The 26093-nt window shown below is 37.7% G+C and overlaps 4 protein-coding genes and 1 pseudogene across 4 annotated transcripts in view; 1 reads left to right on the forward strand and 4 right to left on the reverse strand.

Moving 5' to 3' along the window:
• LOC113676671 (uncharacterized) overlaps window positions 1-1654 on the reverse strand; it is a 1843-nt gene extending 189 nt beyond the window's left edge. Inside the window, exon 1 of the mRNA XM_027193359.2 lies at window positions 1-1654. This exon is cut by the window's left edge and continues 189 nt beyond it. Coding sequence (XP_027049160.2) covers window positions 719-1654 — 936 coding nt within the window. The 3' untranslated portion in view covers window positions 1-718.
• LOC113669106 (uncharacterized) overlaps window positions 1-26093 on the reverse strand; it is a 388759-nt gene that overhangs the window by 218811 nt on the left and 143855 nt on the right. The gene's annotated exons all lie outside the window — the stretch shown is intronic.
• Window positions 1753-3731, reverse strand: LOC149039297 (uncharacterized; annotated as a pseudogene).
• On the forward strand, window positions 9576-16840 carry LOC149039298 (uncharacterized). The gene is made up of 2 exons (XM_089185239.1): window positions 9576-9737; window positions 15713-16840. Exons 1-2 carry the CDS (start codon window positions 9576-9578, stop codon window positions 16292-16294), a joined length of 744 nt encoding a protein of 247 aa, XP_089041365.1. The 3' UTR covers window positions 16295-16840.
• Window positions 9773-18786, reverse strand: LOC149039299 (uncharacterized). The gene is made up of 5 exons (XM_089185240.1): window positions 18653-18786; window positions 13531-14358; window positions 10884-11414; window positions 10267-10383; window positions 9773-10039 (listed from the first exon to the last, which is right to left on the reverse strand). Exons 3-5 carry the CDS (start codon window positions 11344-11346, stop codon window positions 9900-9902), a joined length of 720 nt encoding a protein of 239 aa, XP_089041366.1. The 5' UTR covers window positions 11347-11414; window positions 13531-14358; window positions 18653-18786; the 3' UTR covers window positions 9773-9899.

Consider the following 26093-nt stretch of genomic DNA (forward strand, 5'->3'; position numbering starts at 1 on the left):
AGCATATTTTGTATTGTAAAGGCCACTTATCTCGATTATCTTTATTTATTAAACAAAATTTTTGGGCAGCAGCCCATTGTACGAATAAAACAGAAAATTACAACCTTGATCATTAAAAAGCACTGTTTACAATCATAAAACAAATGTTGTGTTTACCAGATAAAGTAATTGGTACGCATTAACCAGGGGCCAGGGGTAATACACTTTTGAGCTATGAAAATTTCCATTACTTTTCAAGGAATTCCATGACCTAAGTTAGCAAGTGTACTAATTGATTAAATCCATGATGGCACAAAAATTTGCATAAATGTCACAAAAGTATTAAGTGTAAACAGAAATGTCAACACATGTAGGTTGTGCTGATGTTTATTTCTACTGAAGAAAATATTTTTCTCACTCATCAGCTTATTTTACAAATTTGGATCTACAATACATTGCACTCAAAGAAAGCCATCCCAAAAAAAGGTTAATAATGTACAAGTGATTACTAATACAATCTTTCTTTAAATTTTTAACCCTCCAACATCAAAAGTGTAACTCTTCTATTGGCCAAAATACAAAATAAGACAAATTCAGATTATTGGAAGTAGTCCTGTAAAGAAGGTGGTTGAACTTCAAACTTTTCTGACACAATGTTACCATACAGACAGGTCAATGCATTTTCCAAAAGGGCACAAACAATGTAAAATTTCCCCACTGAGCTCAAGTTAATTTGTAATTAGCTTTTAAAATCAATAAACTTAAAATAGTTTGTAATATTACCAAAAAGCCACTCAATTGCAACTCTTACTTCACTCATGGCCGCATTGTACAAAACCATTTGTGGAGTGAGTTGAATGTTTTTAAAAGGGGCCTGAAGGTGAACACCCAACGGGTATGCAGGATCACCATAAAGACAAAGAGGATGCCCATTATGAAATGCCACCCTCCGAAGCTCATTGAGAATGTCTGTTTGTTGGAGCATTGTGCTGCCGTGTCTTTTACCTTCAAAGGGGCCATGAAGGTTTGCAATTAGTCCGTTTGGGATGACAACACTCTGAAATTTTATGGAATGTATTCTCTTGTGGCCATTGTACATAACCCTTTGGTTTTCTTGTGGCCTCGCTATTCCACGCACAGTACCATCAATAAATCCAAAACAATTGCCTAATGGAGCACCAAGACGGTGCACAGCCTCTGCATAGCTGTACAGCTGGTTAGGCTGTAAAAAGAACTGATCCCAGCTGCGAAGTCGATGGTTATGATTATCGTAGATAAAATCGATCATAGTGTTGAAGATTAAGCAAAGCTCAGTCGGATTCCTGCCAAAGCGGGGTACCATGTCTGTGTATCTACAAGGGTATGCCAACCTCTTCAATAAAATGCACAGGCCCTCCATCCCACCACATACTGTTCTTTGCACGCATGTAATTTTTTCAGGAATTCCTAAACATTCACATAATTCAGGCAGATGTTTCTTCGCAAATCTAAGCTCAGTCTTGCACTCCACATCGCTCCACTCGTCTACACTGAATCTGGGGAATTTCCAGTATGGGAAAATAGGTTTTGACGAATAGGCGTCATATAGAAGAACAAATTCGTCATCGTCGATAATATCATAGAAGCTGGCTGTTAACAAAGCATCGCGGACAGAGCTTAAACCACCACTCGCCATGATCTATGATATGGGAAGCCACAAAGGAATCGCAATACAGAGATCACGAAAGCCGTTCTCACGAAAACAACTCGCATGAAAAGATGACGACAATTACATAAATTTCACAAAAACACATTTAATGGGCTAAGTTCTACAGAAATTAATATAAAACTACCCTACCAAATTTTGTTTAAGTCAAAGTAGAATTTCGAAATTCACCTCATTTGCTATCCAAACAAAGTCCTAGCGAGTAACTCGTGCCGTAGTCGTCCCCGCCTGCGTTTGACAAGTGGTATACAGTAGCATTAATTTCGTTGCCCTAAATTGTAGCTGATTAACTAGCAATTTACGACGAGAATTTTACCGATAGTTAATTGATATTCTAGAACAAGAATTTGCTGCACGTTTCCCTTGCTAAATCACTTTTCAACACAACGCGACGGCGTTCTCGACCCAGTTTCTTCTCGGCATTTTTGCTGCGCGCGCCGTTCTCAAATGACGTTCCCGTCCTCTTGCTAAACCACTCTAATAATATCCCGCGCTGAACTTATTATTCCTTGTCCAAAACTGCGAACAAACTCTCCATCAGTGTCATATTCCTCCACTGTATTCGCTCCCCGCAAGGTCACCACTTTCCCTTTATCACTGACTGACAGTCCGCTGTACCAGCCTTCTCCCCTCAGACGAAACGCGTGATGCAGGTCAGCGGTTTTAGTAAGTTTATAAACCCAATAAGATAACTCACTCCGAGGCTTCTCCAGTTCAATCAGCACGAAGATGTTGTCTGTGGCGACTTCAAAAGCAAATGTTCGATTTGCTTCATCGGTAGAGAGACTCGATTGTTTCACAAAATTGCCGCTGTTGTCAAACACCTTCACATGATGCAAGTCTGTTATAATAAATTCTGCGCTGGAGTTTGTAGCGATAGCCATCGGGTGCTTCAGCTTGTGTTCCCCTTTACCCCCTGACCAAATGGCTTTGGTGGAACACAACAATAATCTTTACCATTTCTGAGTAGGAAGTCTTTTACTCTCGCGTCACACAATGGAATAACTTTATTTTCTCCAATATTAACACTTGGGCTGAGTTCAAGTCTCTCCAATGCGAGCGTGATATCAAAGATCACGCGATTCACATGACAAACATTGAAAATTATTTCCCTTCTTTTCTCTTTACCAACTAAACCCCTCACTTTCTGAAAGCCTGTCTTGAGCTCAACGTCAAAGCTATTCTGTACTGCTGACAGACTGTTAAGTTCGTCTACACACACTCTACATGGTACCAGTGCATCAGCGGGATTGTCTACTGTTTCCAATATCGTTGCCATTATTCGATACTTTATGGCCAGAATGCGGTCAGATGTTTTGAGGCCTTCGTTTTTAAAGGCCAACGTTGCTCCCAATCGAGCATTTCTGAATCTTTTCTTTGCAGCGGAAAGCATTCTTGTAGCAGACTCGTCCAGGCCAGTAAGCTCTAACCTTGTGATTCCTTCAACAAGAGAAAATGTATCATCGCGAGCTACTTGTGTTGTTGCCGCACCACGCTCGTTTCTAGACTTGACTATGTCAAACACTTTATACAACACCTCGATTCCCTCCTTAAAAAAACAGATACTCGCCTCCAAATCTTTTCCCGATGACGCGTTCAACTTTGATCTGATGTCATCTATTTCACGGACGATCAAGGAGTGGAATTTTTGATCTGTTACATCGCCGTCTTTCAGAATCTCCGCGGCCTTATCTCTGCCTTTGTTGACTAGCAAACCGATAGTGGCTTCGAACAAGGTTGTTACTATCGAGGACATAACGGATAAGCAAAGTAAAGGATAGCCTTAGAAAATATTTTTACGGTAATAGAGATGGTTTTTCAGACTGTAGCGCCCTGATCAAATTTCTTTTTGGTAGAGTGTTAAGATAACATATCACATATCAGGTATGAGGTTCTTTTACGGACAAAATATCGAACATGGATACATTAATGTTTTGTTCAATTACGTTATTGTTATGCGTTAGAATACTAGTCTTAAAATAAAATAAATCAATTTCACCTGGAATACATCGATTTTGGATGTCATACATCGATGTTGTGCAGCATATATCGCATTCCTGACTCATTCACACGTGACCTTATTATATATATATATTTAGGCAAGCCTAAAAGCGGAGCTCGCATTTTTTTTCCCGCACGTCTCTTCAACAAAACTTAAGCCCCTACTATGGATAAAGTGCGTGGTAATATTAGTGGATTTTCATTCGCAACTTCTCCGTGTCCGTGTAGAGGACTGATTATAAGATAGTGCCCGTGGTACTGTTGGCCGCGCATGCTAAAAGTAGCACCTTGTACGGTCGGTCGTACGGTCGTACATCAAAATGATTTCGGCTTGATGGGTTACTACTATTTTGTATAATTATGGGGCTACGCTCTGCGAGCTCCGCTACAATAAACAATTGCAACTTTGACGATCATGTGTAAAAGTACGCATGAGTGACCATGAATGACCACGAATGACCATGAGTGAAAAAGCGGGAAAAAGTTAATCATTAACCAAAATAAAAACAATAATAAGAAAAATATGGCAGTGAATTTAATGGAATATATTAAACGTTAAAGAACTGTAGCCCTCATTCAATAAAAACCCGAATTAAAGGAAAAAAGGTAAATGCTTCGATGTTTCCGTTTTTCGAATCATTTCTTGACTGTGCATGACACGTGATTTTATTGTAAGTTTTAAAGAAAGCTTATGTCAAGATCTAAATTTCTGTTAAGTTCGAATGTGATTTTTTCCTTGTATTCTGTAATAAGTAAAGTCTAGTTGTCAACGCTTCATTCATAGTTTGACCTTTAGGCCGTCGACTGAAGTAACGCAATCGAATCATTTTTCGAAAAAAATAACTCTTAAAAATGTTCTAAGGATCTATTGATTAAATTAATATATTGATTATATTAAATATATATTTTTTATTAGTCATTCAGAAAGCTTGAAATACTTTTTTTTTGGTTGTCTAAATCAGCCCTACAGTTCTTTTTCCTACAATTCTTTTTCCTTTAATATTTCCCATAAAAATCCCTGTAATATTTTTCTTATCTAATCAATTATTTTTATTTTAGTTAATGATTAATTTTTTTTCGCTTTTTTACTAGTGGTTACTGGTGGTCACTCGTGTTTACTTTTAGACATGATCCATTTAATGTTTCCCTTCCCTTTTTCGAGCAGTTTGGTGAATGTCAATCGATGATTTAACAAATATTAAAACAAGAAGCAAATCCGGTTTCTGATAAAAAATTTGCTTCTGAGTAAGAACAAGACATTGTTGTGACAGGTAACCATACTGTAACACAACACCAGCACAGGGAGAGATTAGCATTCACAGCCTCTCTGCAGATACACTGTAAGTTGTTCCCCATAAGTTGTACTCTTAAAATATTACTAATGCCACATTACTGCATTGAGATAATTCTTCAAAGCTTTGTCAAATAATAAATTGTTTTTACTATTCACAACAACTTTCCTTAACAACTTAATATGTCTTTTAATTTTGTTTTCACCTTTCTCATCAATCTTTGTCTTCTGTTTCCATTTTTTCAGCTCTCCTTGATTTTGTGGACTTTCACTGGGTGAACTTATGGAGTGAAATTCAGAAGATGAGGCACCTAAAATCAGATTTTAAAGAAAACAAATAATCAGGTAACCGCTAAATACTGACATTTAAAACCATACAACACACCTCAAATCATTTTTATAAAAACCCCAGACACAAATACAGGTAACATTTCCTTTTATAGCTCTTTCAACTAAAATCTTGCCAATTTTTATTTTAGTTTGTTTTATTTTATTTATATTTGGAGCCAAAGATGAATACAACCAGACAGAAAGGAAAATATAATAGGAAATTTCTTGAAAACAAATCACTTCTAGTTGCAGATTATCACTGTATACATAGACAGCATGAGCTTTGTCATGAAACAATTGGTTGAATATCTTGGTCAAAACCTGGACCCCCTCTACACCTCTGTTAATCCTATGGTACACCATGTTGAATGAGTCATGCAATGTTTTTAATTATTTCAAGACATGTATCATTTCACGGCATGTATCTACAAGGATGGAAGGGAACTATAACTGCTAGTTTAACCATACCAAAACATTTATAGAAATAAACCATGCAATCTAGCAGTGTTTCTATATGTAACTGCCTTTAGTCTTTTACATTAAGGTTTCTATATTTCCACATACAGCGTAAAGGTAAAAAATCCAGAGATAGATTAGCATTCACAGCCTCTCTTCAGATGTTTGGTTCTCATAACTGGAACTGTGTACAATTATATTAATTAATTGATGCCACATCATTGCACTGAGATAATTCTTCAAACATTTATCACATAATCGTTATTACTGTTCACAACAGTTTTCCATTTAACTTAAGAATTCCCTTTTCACCTTCCAATTTCACTGTCTCCATAATCTTTGCCTTCTGGTCACTTTTTTCCCATTGTTCTTTTTTTTGTGGACTTTCAGTGGTTGAACTTGTGGAGTGTAATTCAGAGGATAAAGCATCTAAAATCAGATTTACAAGAGGACAAACATTTTGAACCATAAACATACCTCAAACTATTTTTAAAAACACCCAACGTGTAAAAACTAAAAACTTTTTCTTTCATAGCCCCTCCAATGAAAATCTTGAAAAAATCTGATAAGAAGTTAAATGAAAATTTTTTTCAGTTGACCATTTTGACGACTGACAGTTGAAATTTGTCGATTTTTATGCCTAACGGTTATTTTTTTTTTGCCATTTTACGGTTAATGGTTAGCTACATTGAGACCCTCCTACATGTACTAAGGTTTACTGACTTAGCAATTCTATACATATATATGTGTGTGTGCCTGTGTGCGTATGCGTGTGTGTGTGTGTGTGTTTTGTTAACCAAGCATGAGGTCAAGATGGCTGAATATTGGCCGAGTTCTTTTTCTTGTATTTTTGTGGACCAAGACGAACTCGAGGTCCATAAGAATACAAAAGGATTTCGCTTTATTAAGAATCAAGAATGACTTGTTTATTTCAGGAGCACGGAAAGAAAGCCAATTGTGTTTGTAGCACAATAAAGCCACACGAGTCATTCATGATGTCTTTGTTTTGACAGTCTTCTGTCCCTTTTTTCCACCTCCATCACCGAGATTCGTAAGTCGCCTTAGCACAGCGTTTTCCTTGTGTGGGATCTAAGCGGGAAATCCCAAGGGGGCAGCTTGGATAGTCAATCCCAACACAGGATTCTCTTTATATTACACACAGGCATGGCCAGCGATAGTATAAAGTAAAGTTAATAACGTCAGGTAGCACATGTGATTATTGTAACTCTAAGGTAGCTTCCACAAAGGCTCTTCAACGTTCAAGTAACAAAATCCAAGTTACAAACTGCATGTGTACACTGAGTTATGGCTTTGACCCGGAGAATAAAGTTTGCAGTGCCTTAACAAACTAAAGGGTGTAAATGGATACAATTAAAAACGCCTTGGCAATCTGATAAAAAGCCGGAGTAGTATCCAATACAATACCGCGCACTTGACACTTGTGCAGATCTAAACCACTGCACGCGTGCACCACGTAAGCTGTGCATAACATGAAACAGTACCTGTAATTTTGCATATGTAGCAAAATTTGAAAGTTTCCGGGACCAGAAAGAGCTTATCCTAAGAAGCCAGATATTTTTTTAAGATGCACTAAGAAGAATTCACTTTTCCCCAGTATTTTGTTTCTTTTCTTCCACAATTTTTATTTTCTAGTGCAATGGGAGGTTTCCTCTTCACTACATGACGGCTGATGGCTGGGTTGTTAGGATTTACCACTCGTGAAAACAGTCTCCATCTAAGTGCTGGGTGCCAATGGAGGAATATAACTGATGTATAAGGCCTCCAGTTAGCATAGCAATTGTTAATAATTACTGCAGTAGAGGGCTGCATAAGCAGGAGTTGCAGGAGTTGCAAAAAATTTTACAGTACCGCTTGCGTATATGCTAACTGCGCAGACGAATTACGTACGCTCAGACTCAGGGTAGTCAGACGCGCATATACGATTGTCTTGCGCGCACGGTCGAAAAAAAAGCGCGACTCGTGTGCCTTTGTTATTCAGTGTTATAAATTTCCTTTTTTGTTTCATCGTTGTGTAAAACAAAGAGCTTTTAGGTTTGAGAATTCCACGAGTCGACAACGGAAAAAAAGCTATAATGTTACACTGACGCATGTCGCATCAGTTCGCGAATTTATCGAAGAACGAACAGTAGCAGTAGATTTGCTTGATTTTAGTTGTGCATAAATCAGTTGGGAACGAAAATGTCACTTGCATCGAAAATCATCGAAATACGCGTATAATTAAACGAGTAACGAAGCAAATACTCACTAATATTGCCTCTCAATTTCTTCACTGCAATTAGCGTTCCCTTGAATGTTTACGCAGCGGAATGTGAACTATTTGGTGTTCGCATCGCTGGTGATGATTTCCTCGAAACTTTGAACTTACCTCGATCACCTTCGATGAGGATCAGAAGCAATAACGTTTAAGATTGTGAATGATGTTTCATTTTATTTATTGCAATCGGCGCTCGCTTCAGCGTTTACGCACAGAAATGTAAACAGTTTCATTTCTCATCGCACGTGATGATTTGTTTGGTTGCGGAGCGCAATATATTACTACAATGAAAGGTCAAGTTATAGTAAATCGCAATGTCAAAGACGAAAATTCGAAGATAATAACATTAAATACTGGCCTACCCCTGCTGAAAGCCCGGACATGAATCATTTAAAGCTCCCCTGACACGAACTGAAAACATTCGCTTGCGTCGCGTTGTCAAGCCAAGTAACAAGGACGAACTTGTCGCGGGCATCCATCGGTTCAGGGACTCTGGGACTGCTGCTGAGTGCTGTAAATACATTAGCCACCTCCGAAAAGTTATTTCTACTGTAGTCCAACGCGAAGGAAGAGCCTAGTAACAGCTTCTTTTAATGAAAAAACGGCTGCTTCAGGAGCCACCAATTTTCCAAAAGTCCTTGATTACCGTGTTGACTGACAAAAGCATCGCCGTAATGATGTTTTGTCCAATTGCACGCGTCTGCGAGTCTTATACAAACTTGAACTAAATGTATCCTGCATTTAATTTTTCCCTTCCCTTTTATGGGCAATTTGGTGAACATCGCTCGATGATTTTACAAATATTAAACGAGAAGCAAATCCGGTTTCCAATAAAAATATGGATATGGGTAAGAACAAGGCGTAGTCGTGACAGGTAACCATACTGAAACACAACACCATTAAAATAAGCTAGTAGAACTTACAAGTTTTTGTATAAATGGCGCGATGAATGAACCAGTTTTCGAGAATAGCATGTTCACCGATGATAAAGCTATGAAATAAACATTCACGCCTGGGTTTGCATTAAGAATGAGGCAACTGATTACAAACGGACGCTTTAGCTGATTCTACCGAATAACAATACACCGAAGTTGCTGAATAATAGCTGAGAACATTTAACAGTATTTATGGATGAAAGTAAAGACAGAAAAAGGTTAATATCTCATATAGGAAATAATTTCTCTTAAAAGTATTTACTGGAAAAATATCAAAACATTGAATGCCATTGAGCTTCTTACATGGCTAAAATATTTAATCACCCGGGTGATGATTACCTTGTGTTGAAAATGCTTGATTTTTACTTTTTCAAAAGTAAAAGTAGGTTGCCCTTATTTGAACAAAGATGCTTTAAAACGGAAAAAAGAAAACTGTCGAGAACAACTGAAAAAGTATTCAGTCTGCATGTGTATAATAATTTATTGATTTCTATTTTAAAAGATGACTTAAACCACAGTCCGGTTCTTTTATTCATTTCTCCTTTTTTTTCCTGAAGTTTCTTAGCTTCACTCCTACAACTTTTTTGGCCAATTTATGCATCTATGATTTGTTCCTCTTCTCTTAATGTCAACACATCAAAACAAAAAGTCAGTGATTTGCCATATTATTTTCCTTTTCTTTTTTTTGGCCCATGTCAGGGGGAACTGAACCCAAACTGGAACCTATGCCGGACTTCACTGAGTCAGCAAAAACAACTGAAAGTAGTAAGTCCCATATCTTTTTATACATTTCAAAGTGGTTTGAAATCAGTTTAAAGAGTAGATCAACTAAATCAACTTAGAGTGGGTTTTTTCCCCCAATAACAAAGTGAAAACTCAACCAACATGAAGAACCTTAAATAGCCAATAGCTTTCGATAGAATACAACTACTTTCCCCTTGGATTAATAGCTGAGCACCATGTTTCAATTACATTAACTTTAAAAATAAGTTCACCTTTCCTTCCCCAAGGTTCTTCTAGTTCTTTTCCATGATCAGTGGTAGGTACTACAGTGAGAGGTGAAGTACCTGAGGGTAAAAAATGCAGAGAGAGATTAGCATTCACAGCCTCCCTTCAAATGTTTTGTTCTCATTAGTGGAGCTGTGTACAATTATATTAATTTAGTGATGCCACATTATTGCACTGAGCTATATAATTCTTCAAATACGTGTCACATAATTGATATTACTCTTCACAACAGCTTTCCATAATAACTTAATTACATTAAATACGAGTTTTTTAATTCCCTTTTCACCTTCCAATTTTGCTGTCTCCATAATCTTTGTCTTCTGTTCACTTTTCTCCCATTGTTCTCTTTTTTGTGGACTTTCACTGATGGAACTTGTGGAGTATAATTCAGAGGATAAAGCATCTAAAATCAGATTTACAAGAAGACAAACATTTTAAACCGTGAACACACCTCAAACTATTTTAAAAAAACCCAACATACAAAAACTATTAAAATCTTCTTTCATAGCCCCTCCAACAAAAGTCTCGCCAATTAATCTTTGATAAATGTATACATGTAATTTAATTAACTAAGTAAAGACAAATACAACCCTATGGAGAGGAAAATATTGAGCAAGATGTCTTACTAGGAAACATAACACGTTACTGGGGAGAGATGTTTGAAAAGAAAAAAACATCACTCGAAATGCCTTGCAAACAAATTACTTCCTGATTTGTCTATGTTTATTACTTCGTGGTTTACATACTGTAGTCAGAATAAGTTTATTTGCAAGACAAATTCCATCAATCTTGAAAAATACTGGATCCACCCCTTCCTGATGTACCCTACCATACTCATTTCATTCAAAACAATTTGCAAATATTTACGATAGGACCAGGCCTTGTTACTTTCTCTCTACTAACCTCTATGTGCATCTTTCTCAAAGAACATTTTGCATGCATTGTACTCTTCTACGTCCATTATTGTTATCAGCCTCAGCTCAGCCGGGTTCAGTTCCTTCAAGATCATTTCAGTTACAAAACAATTTTGAACCACTTTGCCGAGATGACCAGATAAGTAATCTCTCCATAACTCCTCCAAGATCATTAAAGATTCACACTTCACCGTTATCACCAAACATCCTAAAGAGAAATCAGTAATTATGAGCTTCATTTCTTTTGCGTATTCCCTCAAAAATTGGAAATCTTTAATGGACTTTGGCTTTGTGGATTGGCGAAAATCTTCTATAATGGATAGAAAGATATGCTGTTGTCGAATCCGAACATCTTCTGTCTGTAGATGAGAAACGCCTTTAGGTTTAGCTGATTTGGCAGATACCCCAGGCTGCTGAACCTCGTGGCGTCTGGCAGACCCTGTTGCCAACATGTCAGTCTGCACATTCTGTTCTCCAGTTTTTAAGCCATCCACATCAACATAAATATTCAATTCATCATCTGTTAAATGATAACATTCAAATTTAATCTTGATATAACAAGTTTTTTCACCTCTTACCTACAGTGTATTTAACCATTAAAATGCTAGAACATTATATTAAGGCAACACCAATCAAACAGAACTGACACCAACAAGATTTTGATGAAATGAAAATGATTATCACATATAGTATATATATGTATCTTGCTTCAGTTTCAATTTCTTTTGCATCTTTATCTTATTCCATAGTAGAATAAAAATTCTAAATGATCAAAATAGTACAGTTTCAAATATGGAGATATCTAAACAAACTTAGTTAAAGGGAGACATAGGCATGCCTAGCATGCAAGAAGTATTTTTTCTGGCTGGGTGGGTTGAGATGGGACACTTTGTGTACCTAATGTTTTCATTTTTGCAACTGAAAAAGAGCATGACTTTCAAATGAACAAAAATGTAACATTACTTCACCATAAGAGAAAGAAAATAGAAACCTAGTTTATCTGAATCTCACACTGGCATTTTGAGGTCTTTTTTTCTCTATTGTCAAAATATCTCTAGGTAGAATAAAATGCATCGGTGCCACGCTTACTGTTGTCTCCCTGGCAGCTGTTGTTTGGCCTCGTCACACAACACCCCGCATTCCCACCTTTTTTTTTTTTTTTTCCTCTTTTGAGAGAGAGAGAATGTTGCGTGAAGAGACCAAACCACCATTGCAGAAGAGACCATGTTTACTGCTGTTCCTCTAACAGAGAGAAAATCTTAATTATTTGTCTACAGTTAGTTGTCCCAAAAATAGAGCTCTTCTTAATTTTACTATCAAAAGCAAACTGAAACTCTGATGAATCTCCAATAGACCCTCACCAAAGATATATTGCAATCTTGAATAAATTAAGACACATTGAACGAGAGAAAAGGACAATTCAAAGAGGGTTCCTTGATTGGTTGTTGCCTATCTGGAATAAATAGGCAATTCTAACTTCTGTCAGACTGCTTCACAGGAGCAGACATGTGCATTTCAATTGGAAAGTATTCCCAAAGCATTAAAATTAAAAGAGTAGCCACTTGAAAACAATAATAAAGTGACAAAGAATCATGCATACTGCAGCACAAATAAGGCCACGGGATGAATTTTCAGTTAATAATGTTATCATGCATAAGAACTATTCTGAGAGACATGGTTTGATGCTTCTCTGGTTTACAGATTTAATGATGTAACCGAAGAAGTTACAATTCATACACCCAACGTTTCGACACTCCTGTCTGGTGTCTTCATCAGGGGTGATCTAAACGCTGCAACAAGAGGTCCTTTTATACGATCACTAATTAGCTGCCTTTTTTCTGACGAGGTGTAAATAGGCGTCAGGAAGTAAGCCGCCATCATCACGATTTAAGCTAACGCTTTCTATCTTTGTGGAATCGTGCTCAGCGAGATATGTTTCTTTGTCTATGATCCCTTTCACCTGGTATGGTCTTAAAGCAAATGACTTTCCAGATTCCTCAACGACGGAAGTTTGGCATATTAACTCTGGTCATGCTCCTTTAAATCGTGATGATGGTGGCTTACCTGCTGACGCCTATTTACACCTCGCCAGGAAAAAGGAAGCTAATTAGTGATCGTATAAAAAGAGTTCTTGTTGCAGCGTTTAGATCACCCCAGATGAAGGCACTGGACAGGAGTGTCAAAACGTTGGGTCTATGAATTGTAACTTCTTCGGGTACATTCATTAAATCTATAAATCAGAGTAGCATCAAACCATGTCTGATTGTCCACCTGGTTACCATGTTAACTTTAATATATTTTACTCTGAGAGAGTTACCACGATGGACGAGACTAAACAGCAATACAATGCACTCCTAGGCACAATTAGCTGAGACGCTTCTCCAGATAAACGTCCATGATGTTCTTCTGCTCCTCTCCTCCTTCCAATGCTGTCAATTGCCAATCATGTGCCTATGCCATCTTTCAAACTAAGATTGAGAGGGGCAAGGAAGGCAAAGATGCCCCAACAAATGTTTCTAAGAGTATAGGCCAGCTCCTTTGTGGAAATTAATTTAGATTTCCAAAGATAATGAACAGGATAAATAAATTGCATATATTGCTGGTAACGTTCAAGATCTTAAAGATGACTTACTAACCTGAAATTGCCCGTGTCCTATCAATCTGTGAAAACAGAACAAAAGAAAGCTGCTCGTTGTTGCCAAGAGTAATGGCACCCACAGCAAATGCCTCATCTTTGACTGCGATGGTAATTGGAGCTCCAAGACCTTTTCGATAACTGCTGCAAAGGCTAGCGCAATGGAATTGAGGTCAGTGACATATGTTTCTTCGTCTGCGATCCCTTTCACCTGGTATGGACTTATGGCAAATGACTTTCCAGATTCTTCAACGATGTGACAGTATAATTTATCATTTCTTAAGTCTTTCTTTACTTCAGTGGGTATGGTAAATGGACGGTGTTTCAACAAACCGGAAGTATATTTTCTAATGATGCCAAGTTTCTCGGGGTCAATAGGCACAATTGCAAGGCCTGATTTGAAGATCATTTTTTCAGACACCATTTTAACAAGTTTCTTTGCTTCTTTTTCTCGGTCTCTTGATTTCTTGAAATACAAGGAGTAGCAACTTAAATCTTTAGATGAAATAACCTTGTTGCTTGTGACCAGATGAATTTTTTCTTCAAAGTTGATAAAGAGGCCCTGTACGAGGCTTCCGGTACCAACGAACTTGCCGCCGAGCGAAGGAAAGTCTCTCCATATCCCACAAGTAGCTAAGATGCACTTATTTTCCCTTCTCTCAAGGTCTTTTCTCAAATCATGTGCAATAGGAATACTAGTATTGGGGGATTCACTCGAATTTGCCATTTCTTTCTCATCAAACCTCCTCGTTTTCCTATCTTTAAGATCGAGGAAATGACCGAGGATACGCAGACTGACTTAGCACGGCGCCAACACGATTTACATTTCCTAGAATGATCGCATTCAAATGAGAAAAACTGCCTGCAATACGTCATTTTAATAATATAGAGAGTCATTTCATAAGATTCAAATTTAAATTTAAAGCATTGTAAGGGAAGAAGAAAACTATAGGAGATATGCAATTTGTCACGTTTAACAAAATGAGTTGCCATTCTTTTTTTCCATCTCCGCATCACGAGCCATATCAAGGCCATAATCAGAAAAGCCCAAACAGCAAAAAATTGTTTGAAAACCAATAATTGATAGCTGACATTAAACAACAGGAATCAAGCAGTAATTTAAGAGTCCTTCTATAAAGTAGCTCTTATGAGATATTGTTTGTTATTTAATTTACTCGACCTGGCAGAGCATGTAACTTAAATTTAACAATTGGTTCATACGTCAGCGTGCGTTCATCGAGATATGAAGCACTTAGGAAGTTTGGAGAGAACTCTAGCTTCTTGAGTGCTCTGCAAACTTCCCAAGTGCTTCATATCTCGATGAACGCACAGCTGACGTATGAACCAGTTGTTTTATAACATTTTTAACCCGATGGTTTAAATGTTGTAAAAGGGTTAATATTCCCTCTGCTACGCTTCAGCGCGTTGACAAGTTTGTTTCAGGAAAACATTTCGCTACGCTGTAAACGATCTTGTCTTAGATTGGTCAAAAAACTGAAAAGTGAATTCATGCGTGTAAATGAACTTTATTTTCTGATTGAATACAAAATTCTCTCATTCAAAAGAAAAGCAAAAGTAAAAAATCGCGGAGAAAATTTTTTTTCTCGAGGGATTTGTTTGCTGACGTCATGAGCGTGCACAATAGGAAAATGAAGCACGCTCACGCAATTGAATTTAATTAGACAAGTTACTAGCTTTGTTATAATCCGCAATGATAATTGAAATATGCATATCATTTTATACATCTACCCACTGTTCCAGTTACTTTGGGAAACCTTTGTTTAGCAGAATGTGCTACGTTTTCTTACATGTTATCACGATCATATCAATCGGGATCAAAGGTTGGGATGTGTTTACCAGCAATGTTATGACACTTTGATCATGACGCTTATCGAATGACGTATACATTAAAAGTTCCAGCTATCAGAATAAATTTGAGCCAAGAGAATATAAAATTAGTTCGGGTTAACTGAGAGTTTGCGTTAACCAAGTTCAAGTTAGCTGATGGTAAATTATTATGAAAATCGGGTCAAATCCAAGGGATATCGGATCTTGTTCATGTCAGCAAGGAATTCGAGTTAACGGAGTTCGAGTAGGCAGGGTTCTACCGTATTAAGGAAGCAATGCATAATTTCTCAATTGAGTCTAAACACAGGACCTTCTTTTTTTTTTCTTCCTTGCAGAAACTTACCGAGACCGGAAAACCAAACAACAGTGTCGAACCCGCCGACGAGTTCAAAGCTACTGCGGTTTTACTTTATGTCAAAGGTCTGTCCGAACAGACGCCTTGTTGTTGCCTACAACAACAAGGCGTACGCGCTGTTTTCAAGTCGGAGACTACGCTAAGATCTCAGTTAGTACGACCAAAAGACGCTGTCGACCCGGCTAAACAAGATGGCGTAGTTTACAAGATTCCTTGTGAATGCGGCAAGGTGTACATCGGAGAGGCTGGAAGACCTATGCATGACAGAATTAAGGAGCACGATCGAGACATTCGACTCGCCCGTACCGAGACCTCTGCCGTTTCAGAGCATGCCCACAACACAGGACACAAGCCACTCTGGAACGAAGTAAAGTTTATTGATCGTGACCCTTATTACTACACGCGCAGGGTTAAAGAGGCAATTTATATAGGACTTCATCCTAACAACATCAACAGGGATAGTGGAATAGAAATTCCAGAAGCGTGGATGCCCACAATCAAAAACACAACAACAGGAGAGCCGTGCGACAGCGGACCGCCGAGGGAGCAAATCACTGAGTGAACAGCAAGGATCGAAATGCACCAATCAGAGCTGTTGAAAAACAACTAATCACAGCAGAGCATCATGCTTTATAAGATCACGCATGACCAGTCGACCTCATCGCCTGAAGAAGACTAGCAGCATGCAGTCGAAACGTCGCGATCTACATCACACGTGATTGCATCGTGGGAGCAACGAAAACCTTAGCTTAAATTGTTATTCACCACGATGAATAACCACAAAACTTTTCTACGAAATTAACAGGATCTACTATTGTAACGCAATCAGTTGCAATAAGTTAACAGTGAGCATATTTAGTTCAAAGCAAAACTTATGAATTTCACTTTCCCGATCTATTTTTTATAAGAAACCAGTTCTTGCCCTTGAAAATTGCTAAAGAACAAAATGTTCAGAGGATTTGAGAAAAAAGTAAATCTCTCGGCTTTAACAGACTTCTAGATTAATGCAAAGTACTTTTCCGAAATCGTTCGAGCATTCCCTTCGATTTCTTGATAGAGAATGAGAATTGATGAAACTTACCAGCTTAAAACGTTTCAGGGGCTGATGAGTCGAGCTCCTCAGTTTTCATTGAACAGGAAAAAAGAAGCTCAGGTCAGCAGTCATCGACAGAAACACGAAGGTGAACACAAGATTTCAAAGCAGGGAGGTGTGTTCATCTCGTGATGTCCCTTACAATGCTTCTATTTTTAAAACGTCAAGTAATTAACAGGAGATGCTTCATACAATAGATCGTTTTCACTCACTTGATCACCAGCTATGCAAATTTATCGGAACAAAAGGTAATTTTATATCAGAAAAGAGGTCAAATCTAAATGTACGAGGGTGGGTGTATAGGGATGACATATAAAACAATGAGTGTGACGCTGGATGCGTCACAACAACAAATAGCTGGAGTGAGACAAACAAATAAAAATGTAACAAAAAGCCCACTAATTCTTATTTCAACCAAATCCAGATTAGTTTCTTATAAAATGGGTTTGCTGGGCTATGAGAACAACAGTCACTTGTCAGGTTTTTTCGCCCTCGCTGGCCTCGCGTGAAAATAAAATCTAATTTAATTGAATCTACATTCTTCGACTGACGTCAAATGAATACGATTAATTAACGTTTCCTAGAATGTTCGAATTCTAATAAAAAATTAAAGTTCATACAGTTCGTCATTTTCACAAGTTATGGAGTTATCTCATAAGATCAAAATTGTAATCTAAAACATTTGAAGGGAAGAAAAGACATTTGTAAATGCAACACTTCACATATAAAACAGTGGTTCACCGTTCTTTTCTTCGATTTCTGCATCACTGGGCACATGAAGGCCATAAAAATCAATGTCTTATCTTGAAATTGGTCTGAAAAACAACAAATGTAGCCGGCACTAGTCTACAGAAATCATTTCTGAACTCGATTTCTTATTTTTAGTTTGCATCGAATGGTAATTTGAAATTCCTTTTTTAAAGTAACACTGCATGGTTAGATCTAGTTTGCAATTTGTTTACTCGACCCAGCAGAGCATATAACTTACGTTCGTAATCATGAATAAAATAACCGTGTAATTTCACACTTCTACCTACTGTTTTAGTTACCAACTTACAGTAGAATCCCTGTATTTGAACTCTTAAGGGAAGCTAGACCGGCTCAAGTTAGCGAAGTTCGAGTTATCGGGATTGGTGTTAAATTTCAACCATACTGTCGATATTAATTACGAATCATGTACACTATATTCCATTCTCGCACAAACAACAGTCACTTTTAAGAACTTTTACGTGTTCTTAGTTTAATTAAATGTGTAACGTTTACACACATGGTCCCGCGTTCAAATCGATCGCGATTAAAGGTTGAGACGTGTCAATCAGTTATGTTCTGACAATTTGACGAAAATCAAGATATCAGGGTAAATTTGTGCCGAGAAGTAAAATTACTTCAAGTTAACCTAGTTCAAACCCAATCGATATTGTTCGAGTTAGCGGGGAACTCGAGTTGATCAGGTTGGAGTTAGCAAGGTTCTACTGTATTGAGGAAGCAATGCATAACTTCTCAACTTAGTCTAAGAAAAAAGAATCTTCTGTTGCAACGCAGTCAGTTGCAGCGAGAGAACGTGGGCATATTGTGCTCAAAGTGAATCACCCTTAATTTCACTTTTCTCGATCTATTTTTCGTTTAAAATCAGTTTTTGACCTTTAAAATTGTTCAAGAACAAAATTTTTTAAGAGTTTTGAGAAATAGGTGAATTTATCGATTGTAATATTAGCAGTTTGAACAGACAAGCATTAAGACTATTGTATTAATGCAAAGTACTTTGCAAAAATCGTCTGAGCGTTCCATTCGATTTCTTGAGACAGAATAAGAAGTGATGAAACTTACCGGCTTAGAAATCGAAGTTTCAAGAACTGATGAGTGAAGCTCCTGAATCTTCACTGAACATGACAAAAGTAGTCAAGTTTCGTAATCTTCAGCAGAAATGCGAAGGTGAACCAGATATCCAAATATCCAAATATGGCAAGGCTGTTCATCACGTGATGTGCATTACAATACTGCTATTTTAAAACCTTCAACAGGAAATGGTTCAATCGCCTTCACTCTCGTGATCGCCAGCTCTTCAAATTTATTGAAATAAAAGAGACATTTACATCAGAAAAGAAAACATATAATATCTTTTTATTGGTTAACCCCTTTTGCCGATTCTTTCGTCAATTCTGACTTGCTGCAGTCGGTAATTTATTCATACTAACTGACGAGGTGAACAAAATGCTCTCATGGTCAACTTTTCAGACAACAGCGATTTACGACGAGGTTTTAAGGCAAGTTTGTGCGACTTTTGGGACAGAGACATTTCAAGAAGAACAGTAAAAAGCCATAGATATCTTTTTCTAAGGTGAAGATATCTCCGTTTCGTTACCAACTGACTATGGAGATCTGTTATGTATGAAGCAGCGCCAGTGATCGATGGCCCCTCTTCTCTAGAAGAAACCGGTCACTATATTTATTGTGCCGCGCGTTAAAGCTCTCACGGAAGACCAGGTGCACTATCTTAATGTTCTTAGGCCAAGGGGATTGTCCGCCTTCAACTTTCGGTCATTTTGCGAACGGCGCTACGAAGCTAAATTAAAACTAGTTGTTCCTTGCAGCGATTCTTTGGACTGAGAAAAGAGTCGCTCTTCACGCTTGCAGCGTAACTATCTCTTAAAGAAATCTGTAAAAACCTTGAGATTTTGCGGCAAATGATCCAACCTTTTTCGACGAACGTGACACTGTTTACAAATGCAAGCAGAAACCGCGTGGAAGATCGTCCTCCTCCTACTCTATACCAAAAATCATTCATAATCTTTTGCTATATCCTTAAAGCAAAGTATACATTTGAACTCGGACGCTTGCAAAGGGGAGGGGGAAGGCTGAAGGATTTAAATTGTGTCGCGACTAAATTTACTTGATTTCCTGCTAAGCTACTGTAATATTTGTATGATCCGATTTTCTATGGTCCCTTTTTATACTCTGTTAGAGACGACTGATTCCCCACCACACCCCCCCCCCCCCGAAAATCATGTGATCCCCCAAACCCTTTCTATCGCGATACCGGGATCCCGGCTAATCGGGCTGGCTCATGTGACTGTAATGACGAGGTTTTTCTTTGTTGTATCAAACGATGTTGCTGAGATCTCGGAAAAATCGTGCCAGCCCAGCTCCTGTAATCAGGCTTTTAGTCAGTGTAGAGTCAGTAATTACAAAAATTGTCGACGATGAACTGTGCAGAGAATAAAAAGATTGAGGATTCTTTGCAGTCTGTTAAACCAAAACAAAAGCCCAAGGAATTCAATCATTTGTCTTTTAAAAATGTGAAATATTCTAAGACTGCTAACACTGCTATAAATCGATGACAAACAGTGTTAAGAAACGAAACTGACTGAACGCACTTATCGGTAAAACTGGCAAGCTTTGTTCATCGGACTGTGCATAGAATAAAAGACTGTGAGCAAGGCGTCGACGGAGACAGTAGACGGTAAAAATGATCTCTGAACTGATTTTTTCCCTTTCCTCATTATTCTTAATTCAACGCTCCATCCAGGAGGGTAGAAAAAACCTCTTGTTAGCAGTTACCTTAAATATTTTAAAATTGTTGAACAACGGCTGAAGGCGGACGCTAAGAAGTCTACTCATGGCCATTTGCCGTAAACGTCAGCTCACTCTCCCTATTATGAGCCACAGCGAGACTCCTTGATTTTGCCGTTCTCTGGAATCAGGTTACACAGCACTCTCCTGTTTTAGGGAGGAGGAGTGCCTGCCTTAATTAGGTTCACATTGTAGTTATTTGAATTATTATTTCTTTTCTGGATGCGATTGTGGTACCAGCGGACAGTGCACTGCTTTCACTCAATCTGGAGTTTACTGCTAACGGAGTAATATATTTTTATCAAACGGGAGATTGAGCAACTGTGAGTATATGAAAGTCATATATTTAAACTGCGGATAAGGACATGAATATGAAAGTGATCTTCGCTGTAATGAACACTAATGGAGCAGTAGTGAAAATAAGACCTGTAAAAAATTCAGGCCTGTATGGGATTTGAACCCATGACCTCTGCGATACCGGTTCAGCGCTCTACCAACTGAGCTTACAAGCCAACTGGGAGCAGGTCATTATGTTGGTTCCAAATAAACCTGTGAAATGGTGAATAAACGAATAATGGTAACCTGTGAAATGGTGAATAAACGAAGATCGCTTTCCATTATTTGACAGTGAAATAAGTTGGACACGAACATTCATAATGACGGTATTTATGTTATAACAATTGAATTCTGTGAATAAAGCCATTCTCTTTTCCATTTGATTGAATTTTCTTCATGCTGATTAAATGATATCTGACAAAGTTCGAAGAAGCTACTAAAATTAACGTAATTCGCCTCTTATTATATAGTTATTACAGAATGAACCTGGTTAGCAGCACTGATCGATGAAAATGGGGTCAGTGGGGTTAGCCTATGTGTGCAATGATCAAAAAAAGGTCTATTAGTTGCAATCTGTTAAACCAAAACAAAAGCACCATAAGTTCCATTTTTTTTATGAATTGACAATGGTGACATGCTCAAGTATGTAACAGACTTGGTGCTTTTCGGTTTTTCCCACTGATCAATATGTAAGGTGATCGGACTAATACTAGACTAGTCAGACTAATTAGACTAGTTCCACTAGTTAGACTAGTTAGACTAGTCAGACTAGCTAAACTAGTCAGACTAGCTAAACTCGTCTAACTAGTCTGATCAGTCTGACTGGTTAGACTAGCCAGACTCCGTGGGTTTTACAGAGGTCCTGGTTTTGAGGCAATATTTATGGTAGATCACTAATCACTAGGTGATCTACAATTTGCTTAATGTTATCAGTATCAGTAGCAACCAGGACAGAGTCGCTGGTAAACAGGAGCTCTCCGACATGTAAGTCTTTTGTCTTTGATAGAGCTTTGAGTCTCAGACTTAATGAACAGTTATCAGTCTATACGAATCTTCGGGACTGGTCATTGTTCATTACCTTTGGGGGTGTCGGAGGAATTTGAATATGGTTGTTACAATAAAAGTTACCTAATCCCCCCTAAGGCTCTGTAATATTTTGCACAAACACTTCATTGGTAGTCAATTCTCTATATTCCCTACTTTATGCTCTGTTAGCAACGATTGACCCCCCCCCCCCTCCACTCCCCCTGAAAACCAAATCATCTCCCATAATCCTCCATCCCCACCTCACCCCCAGGCGAATGACTGGTCCTTTAATAACTTACACGCTTTAAGTAAGAATTTGACAAGTGTCTAAAATGGATTGAGCTTTGTATCAATGCAGAAGTCAAGAATTGGCAGATAAAATTGAGCTGGAAAATTATGCTCAGATTGCGGACTTTGATTTCTCCTCTTTCTCTCTCATTCCTTTGGAGTTGAAGGGAAATGTGTTCATTCACTCTCGTAGTTTCCGTATCAAACTCACTTTAAGATCGTGGTGGTTCAAACCTGTAGCAGACTAAATTTTTTTAAGACACCCTATCCTTTTTGGCGGCACATATCGCTGTGTAGATAAGTACCCCCCGCCAGCCAATAGCTTGATTCTCAATTGGTCCAAATCAAATTTTTGGTCCGAATCAAAACTTGTTATAAATATAAAGTAATAAAGTACAAAATCTCCTGCCTTCAAAACTTTTTTTCCATATTTAATTAAATATGTATGTAGAATATATTTTTTTGCGAGTTGTAACTTCTAAGACAACAACTTTTCATGCTGTTGATTAGAATTAATGATTAGAAAAAGGATTATACTATCACATAAACTGCACTACCCGTAAAATCATCTCGTACCAAAAGTAATTTGAAGAGTATTACTTAATTCTGTTCTTGATAAAATCATCAGTTAAGCTGAAAAATCATAAGTTAGGGTACAAACTTTGTCTTAATGATTTCCGAGGTTAAGTCTGATGAAACTAATTGAAAAGAGCATACAATAGTTTTTACAACACGTAAATCTGCCTCAGAGAAATAGCTAAGTAAACAACAAAGGAGAGCACTTTCACTTGAGCTGTTACACGATATCTCTGAAACGACTAACAAAAAATATCGTCTGCTATTAAAATTAAACAAACATATTATTATCATATTTGTACGTCACTAGTTCACGGAAAATGTTTGAAATTTTGTCTTCCAGGAAACAAACATATTCATCAAATACTTTATAAAAATATAATTCAATATTCTTTGCATCCTACGGATCTCTAACACAGAATTGCATCTACGCTTCCAGAAAAAGACTTTCTACTGTATTTTAACCTTCTTTCTGAAAGGAACCTAACATGAACAAAAGATCAATGAAAGTTTAATAATGGTTTGTCTAACAATGCCATCAACTGTTGATGGCGACGTTTTGTCTGCCAAACCGAGAGTCGTTTAGAATACACAGTTTGATCGACAACTTATGGAGAGTCGATCATTTATTCAATCAAAAAGCAAGCGTTAAACAATAATTCTATCAATAAAAGCTAAGTTTTTTCGTTTATCTCACGATGTAGTCACGTGTGAGACAAACGAAAAAACCCAGCTTTTATTGTTATTCACCACGATGAATAACCACAACTTTTTCCTAGCCTATTGCAACTGACGTTTAACTGACTTGATGTTAGGGCTGATCGGTGCATCAAACAAGTGTTTTAATCCTGTTTTTTGAAAGAAAGTCCCTGTGACGGTCGAATTGGTTAATTTGCAGTTAACACTGATGAGCGCGTTACACAAGTGGATTATTTCTTCATCTCCTAACCAATTGTCACCGACGTTTAAGCTTGTTGAATTGCAGTCACTACTGATCGGTGCTTCACACAGGTGTTCTAATCCTTGACTTTGTAAACCAGTGCCATACGGTGTCAAGCTGTAAAGTTCACTCTGAGTAAGCACTGTACTCAAGTTCTTCAAACCTTCATCAGATATCCGACTGCTAGAGAGGATTAATCTGGTAACTTTCCAGTCCCTGTTCGTGATCGTTTTACTCAGCGTTACCAAACCAGGGTTGTACTCTATTGGCCAGGCCTTCAATATGCCTGACGTCAAACTGTACAACGGTATACTTAACATCTCCTCGTTCTCCTCCCACACTTCATGACACCAGTCCCATGACAGTTTACGTGTTGTAGTTCATCCATAAACAACAGCGCCACTTGCCATGCACCTCCTCTGATGTGAATATGAAGAAATGTTTGCAATTCGTATTTATCCATTGCTTCTCGAAATTTCGATTAGAGTACTGAATGATTAAAACAAAAAAAATATTAGCATTTAACTTGAAAACAAAATTGCGAAAAAACACCGTTCCAGATTTTTTGTTTTTATTTTTGTCTCAAGGCTGACAAACCACAAAAAATACCTCGGCAAATTGAAAACTTGGGAGTGGTGTTAAGACATTACCTGAGAATTTCGAGTCTCGGGGCTGGTTAATTACACGAGGTCTGACGCAAACCGCGGTTTTACGCAATCACGGGGCCTCAGGCATTCTCTATAAGAAGGTTGATTTAATTACATAAATGCCCTTTCACTATTAGCTTTCGGTCTTCTTGACACTGTTCGCAGAAATAAATGTTCAGATAAAACTTTCGGCCAAATTGAAGATGGCTTAGGACACTGTTTTGTTAAAAAACAGCTAAACTTAGTTTAAATAACCGATCCGTTTCGACTTAATGTTGTTTGACAACATAGGCAACTAGTATGAATGTGTTAACAGTCTCCAACAACAATCTCCTTGTACTCATTTTGTTTTACTTGAATTAAGCATCTAAACCACGATCTGGTCAGATGATAAGAATGAAAAGAAGATCGGCGAAAGTCAATAAAAACAAATGTAATTGAAATTAAATGAACGCATGAGAATAGATAAATAAACCGAAAACAGAAAAAATAAATGGAATTCTATACTTCATAATGTTGTCTCAATACAAACAGAATGGATTTCAGCTGGAAAAATAAACAAACAAAAAAATCAAAGAAACGGCTAGCGAAGAATAAAATCATAGTAAAAAAAAGAGCTGTAGTCATACTTTTGCTCTGGAAATATTTTCGTGAAATTGCATTCATATGCTGGTTCAAAAAGTTATCTTGCCCATACATGAGTGACAAAAAGAAGAAGGCATGAAGAAAACTTAAGATGCGAGCGAGCGGCCATTTACCTGCGCATGCTCAATGGATAAAATATATACCCGCTGGTCGATGCTTAATCTATCGCCGTACACTGACACTCTTCTCTACAATTAAACATCAATCGAAACTGGAAATTGAAGATACATGATTGTGACCTGTCTTATTCATTCATTAAAATTGCGCCAGAAAAACATGAAGTGGGTGCGAAAGGGGAAGGCTTTACTGTATTATCTATGAAGACGAAAATTATCTTGAATTGTTCCATGGCGGTAACTTGGGATTCTCAGTATCGTCAATATCCAAGTATGGGTGATGGTTTCAAGACAATTTGAAGATTCAAAATAAATATTACGTACTAAAATGCGAAAGTTATATAACACAAAATTGATGAATAGGCCTGGAATTAAATTCTATCTTGTTCTTGATTATACGTTGCTTAGCACGTGACCAAAATCTACCCAGGCGGAAATCCAAAATGACGGTGACAGTCTGGGCTTAGTTATATCACTCAAAACTCGTTCCCGTTTGTCTCATTTGATAAAGAGGGAATCACTGATATTTTCATTAAGCAAGTATTGCCTTGATTTTCCAATATTTGCAATGATAGACAGTAAATTTCACTTTTCACCCACATTTACTTCCAACCTTTTCTTTTGAACCGGAAACAAAAATGATATATGTTTAAAACACATCATCCACCATTGTCAAATGTAACAGCATGATCATTTCAATCGTAATGCCTTCTTACCCCAACGTTACTTTGTTTCTTTGCTACATTAGCGAACACTGAACTACTGCTCGTACTCTAAATATGACAATCAACCACAAAATTCCCTAAACCAGATAACATTAAACATGATTCAAAAAAACATGTAAGGCATCTGTCAATTCACGAGTTTGCTCACAGAGCACTTTGATTTTTTTCGAGGGGGAGGGGTTTAGAAATTCAGAGGAAGAGCTGAATGAGCTTTAACGATAAGTCTAGCGCGCGACGAGGTTCCTTTTGGCTTGGTGTGTGCGTTTGATTTTCCATCCCTTTTCTGGCTGAGAATACCCAGCCTCTATTTGCTGTGAATTGTAGGCTCTGTCAAAGAACAGAAGCAATCTCTAGATCTATGCATTTTCTTCTTTTGTACACAAGGTTTAGTGGAAAGGA

Source organism: Pocillopora damicornis, chromosome 10 (genome assembly GCF_964200805.1).
Source record: "Pocillopora damicornis chromosome 10, jaPocDami1.2, whole genome shotgun sequence".
NCBI lineage: Eukaryota > Metazoa > Cnidaria > Anthozoa > Scleractinia > Pocilloporidae > Pocillopora > Pocillopora damicornis.

Excerpts from the sequence above, each read along its gene's own strand:
- LOC149039298 (XM_089185239.1), top strand. The coding sequence starts at position 9,576 with ATGATTTGTTCCTCTTCTCTTAATGTCAACACATCAAAACAAAAAGTC. Across the intron at positions 9,738-15,712 it reads AGCAAAAACAACTGAAAGTA|AAACTTACCGAGACCGGAAA; the intron begins GTAAGTCCCATA and ends TCTTCCTTGCAG.
- LOC149039299 (XM_089185240.1), bottom strand. The coding sequence starts at position 11,346 with ATGTTGGCAACAGGGTCTGCCAGACGCCACGAGGTTCAGCAGCCTGGG. Across the intron at positions 10,384-10,883 it reads TGAGAAAGATGCACATAGAG|ATGCTTTATCCTCTGAATTA; the intron begins GTTAGTAGAGAG and ends ATCTGATTTTAG. Across the intron at positions 10,040-10,266 it reads GGAGACAGCAAAATTGGAAG|GTACTTCACCTCTCACTGTA; the intron begins GTGAAAAGGGAA and ends TTTTACCCTCAG.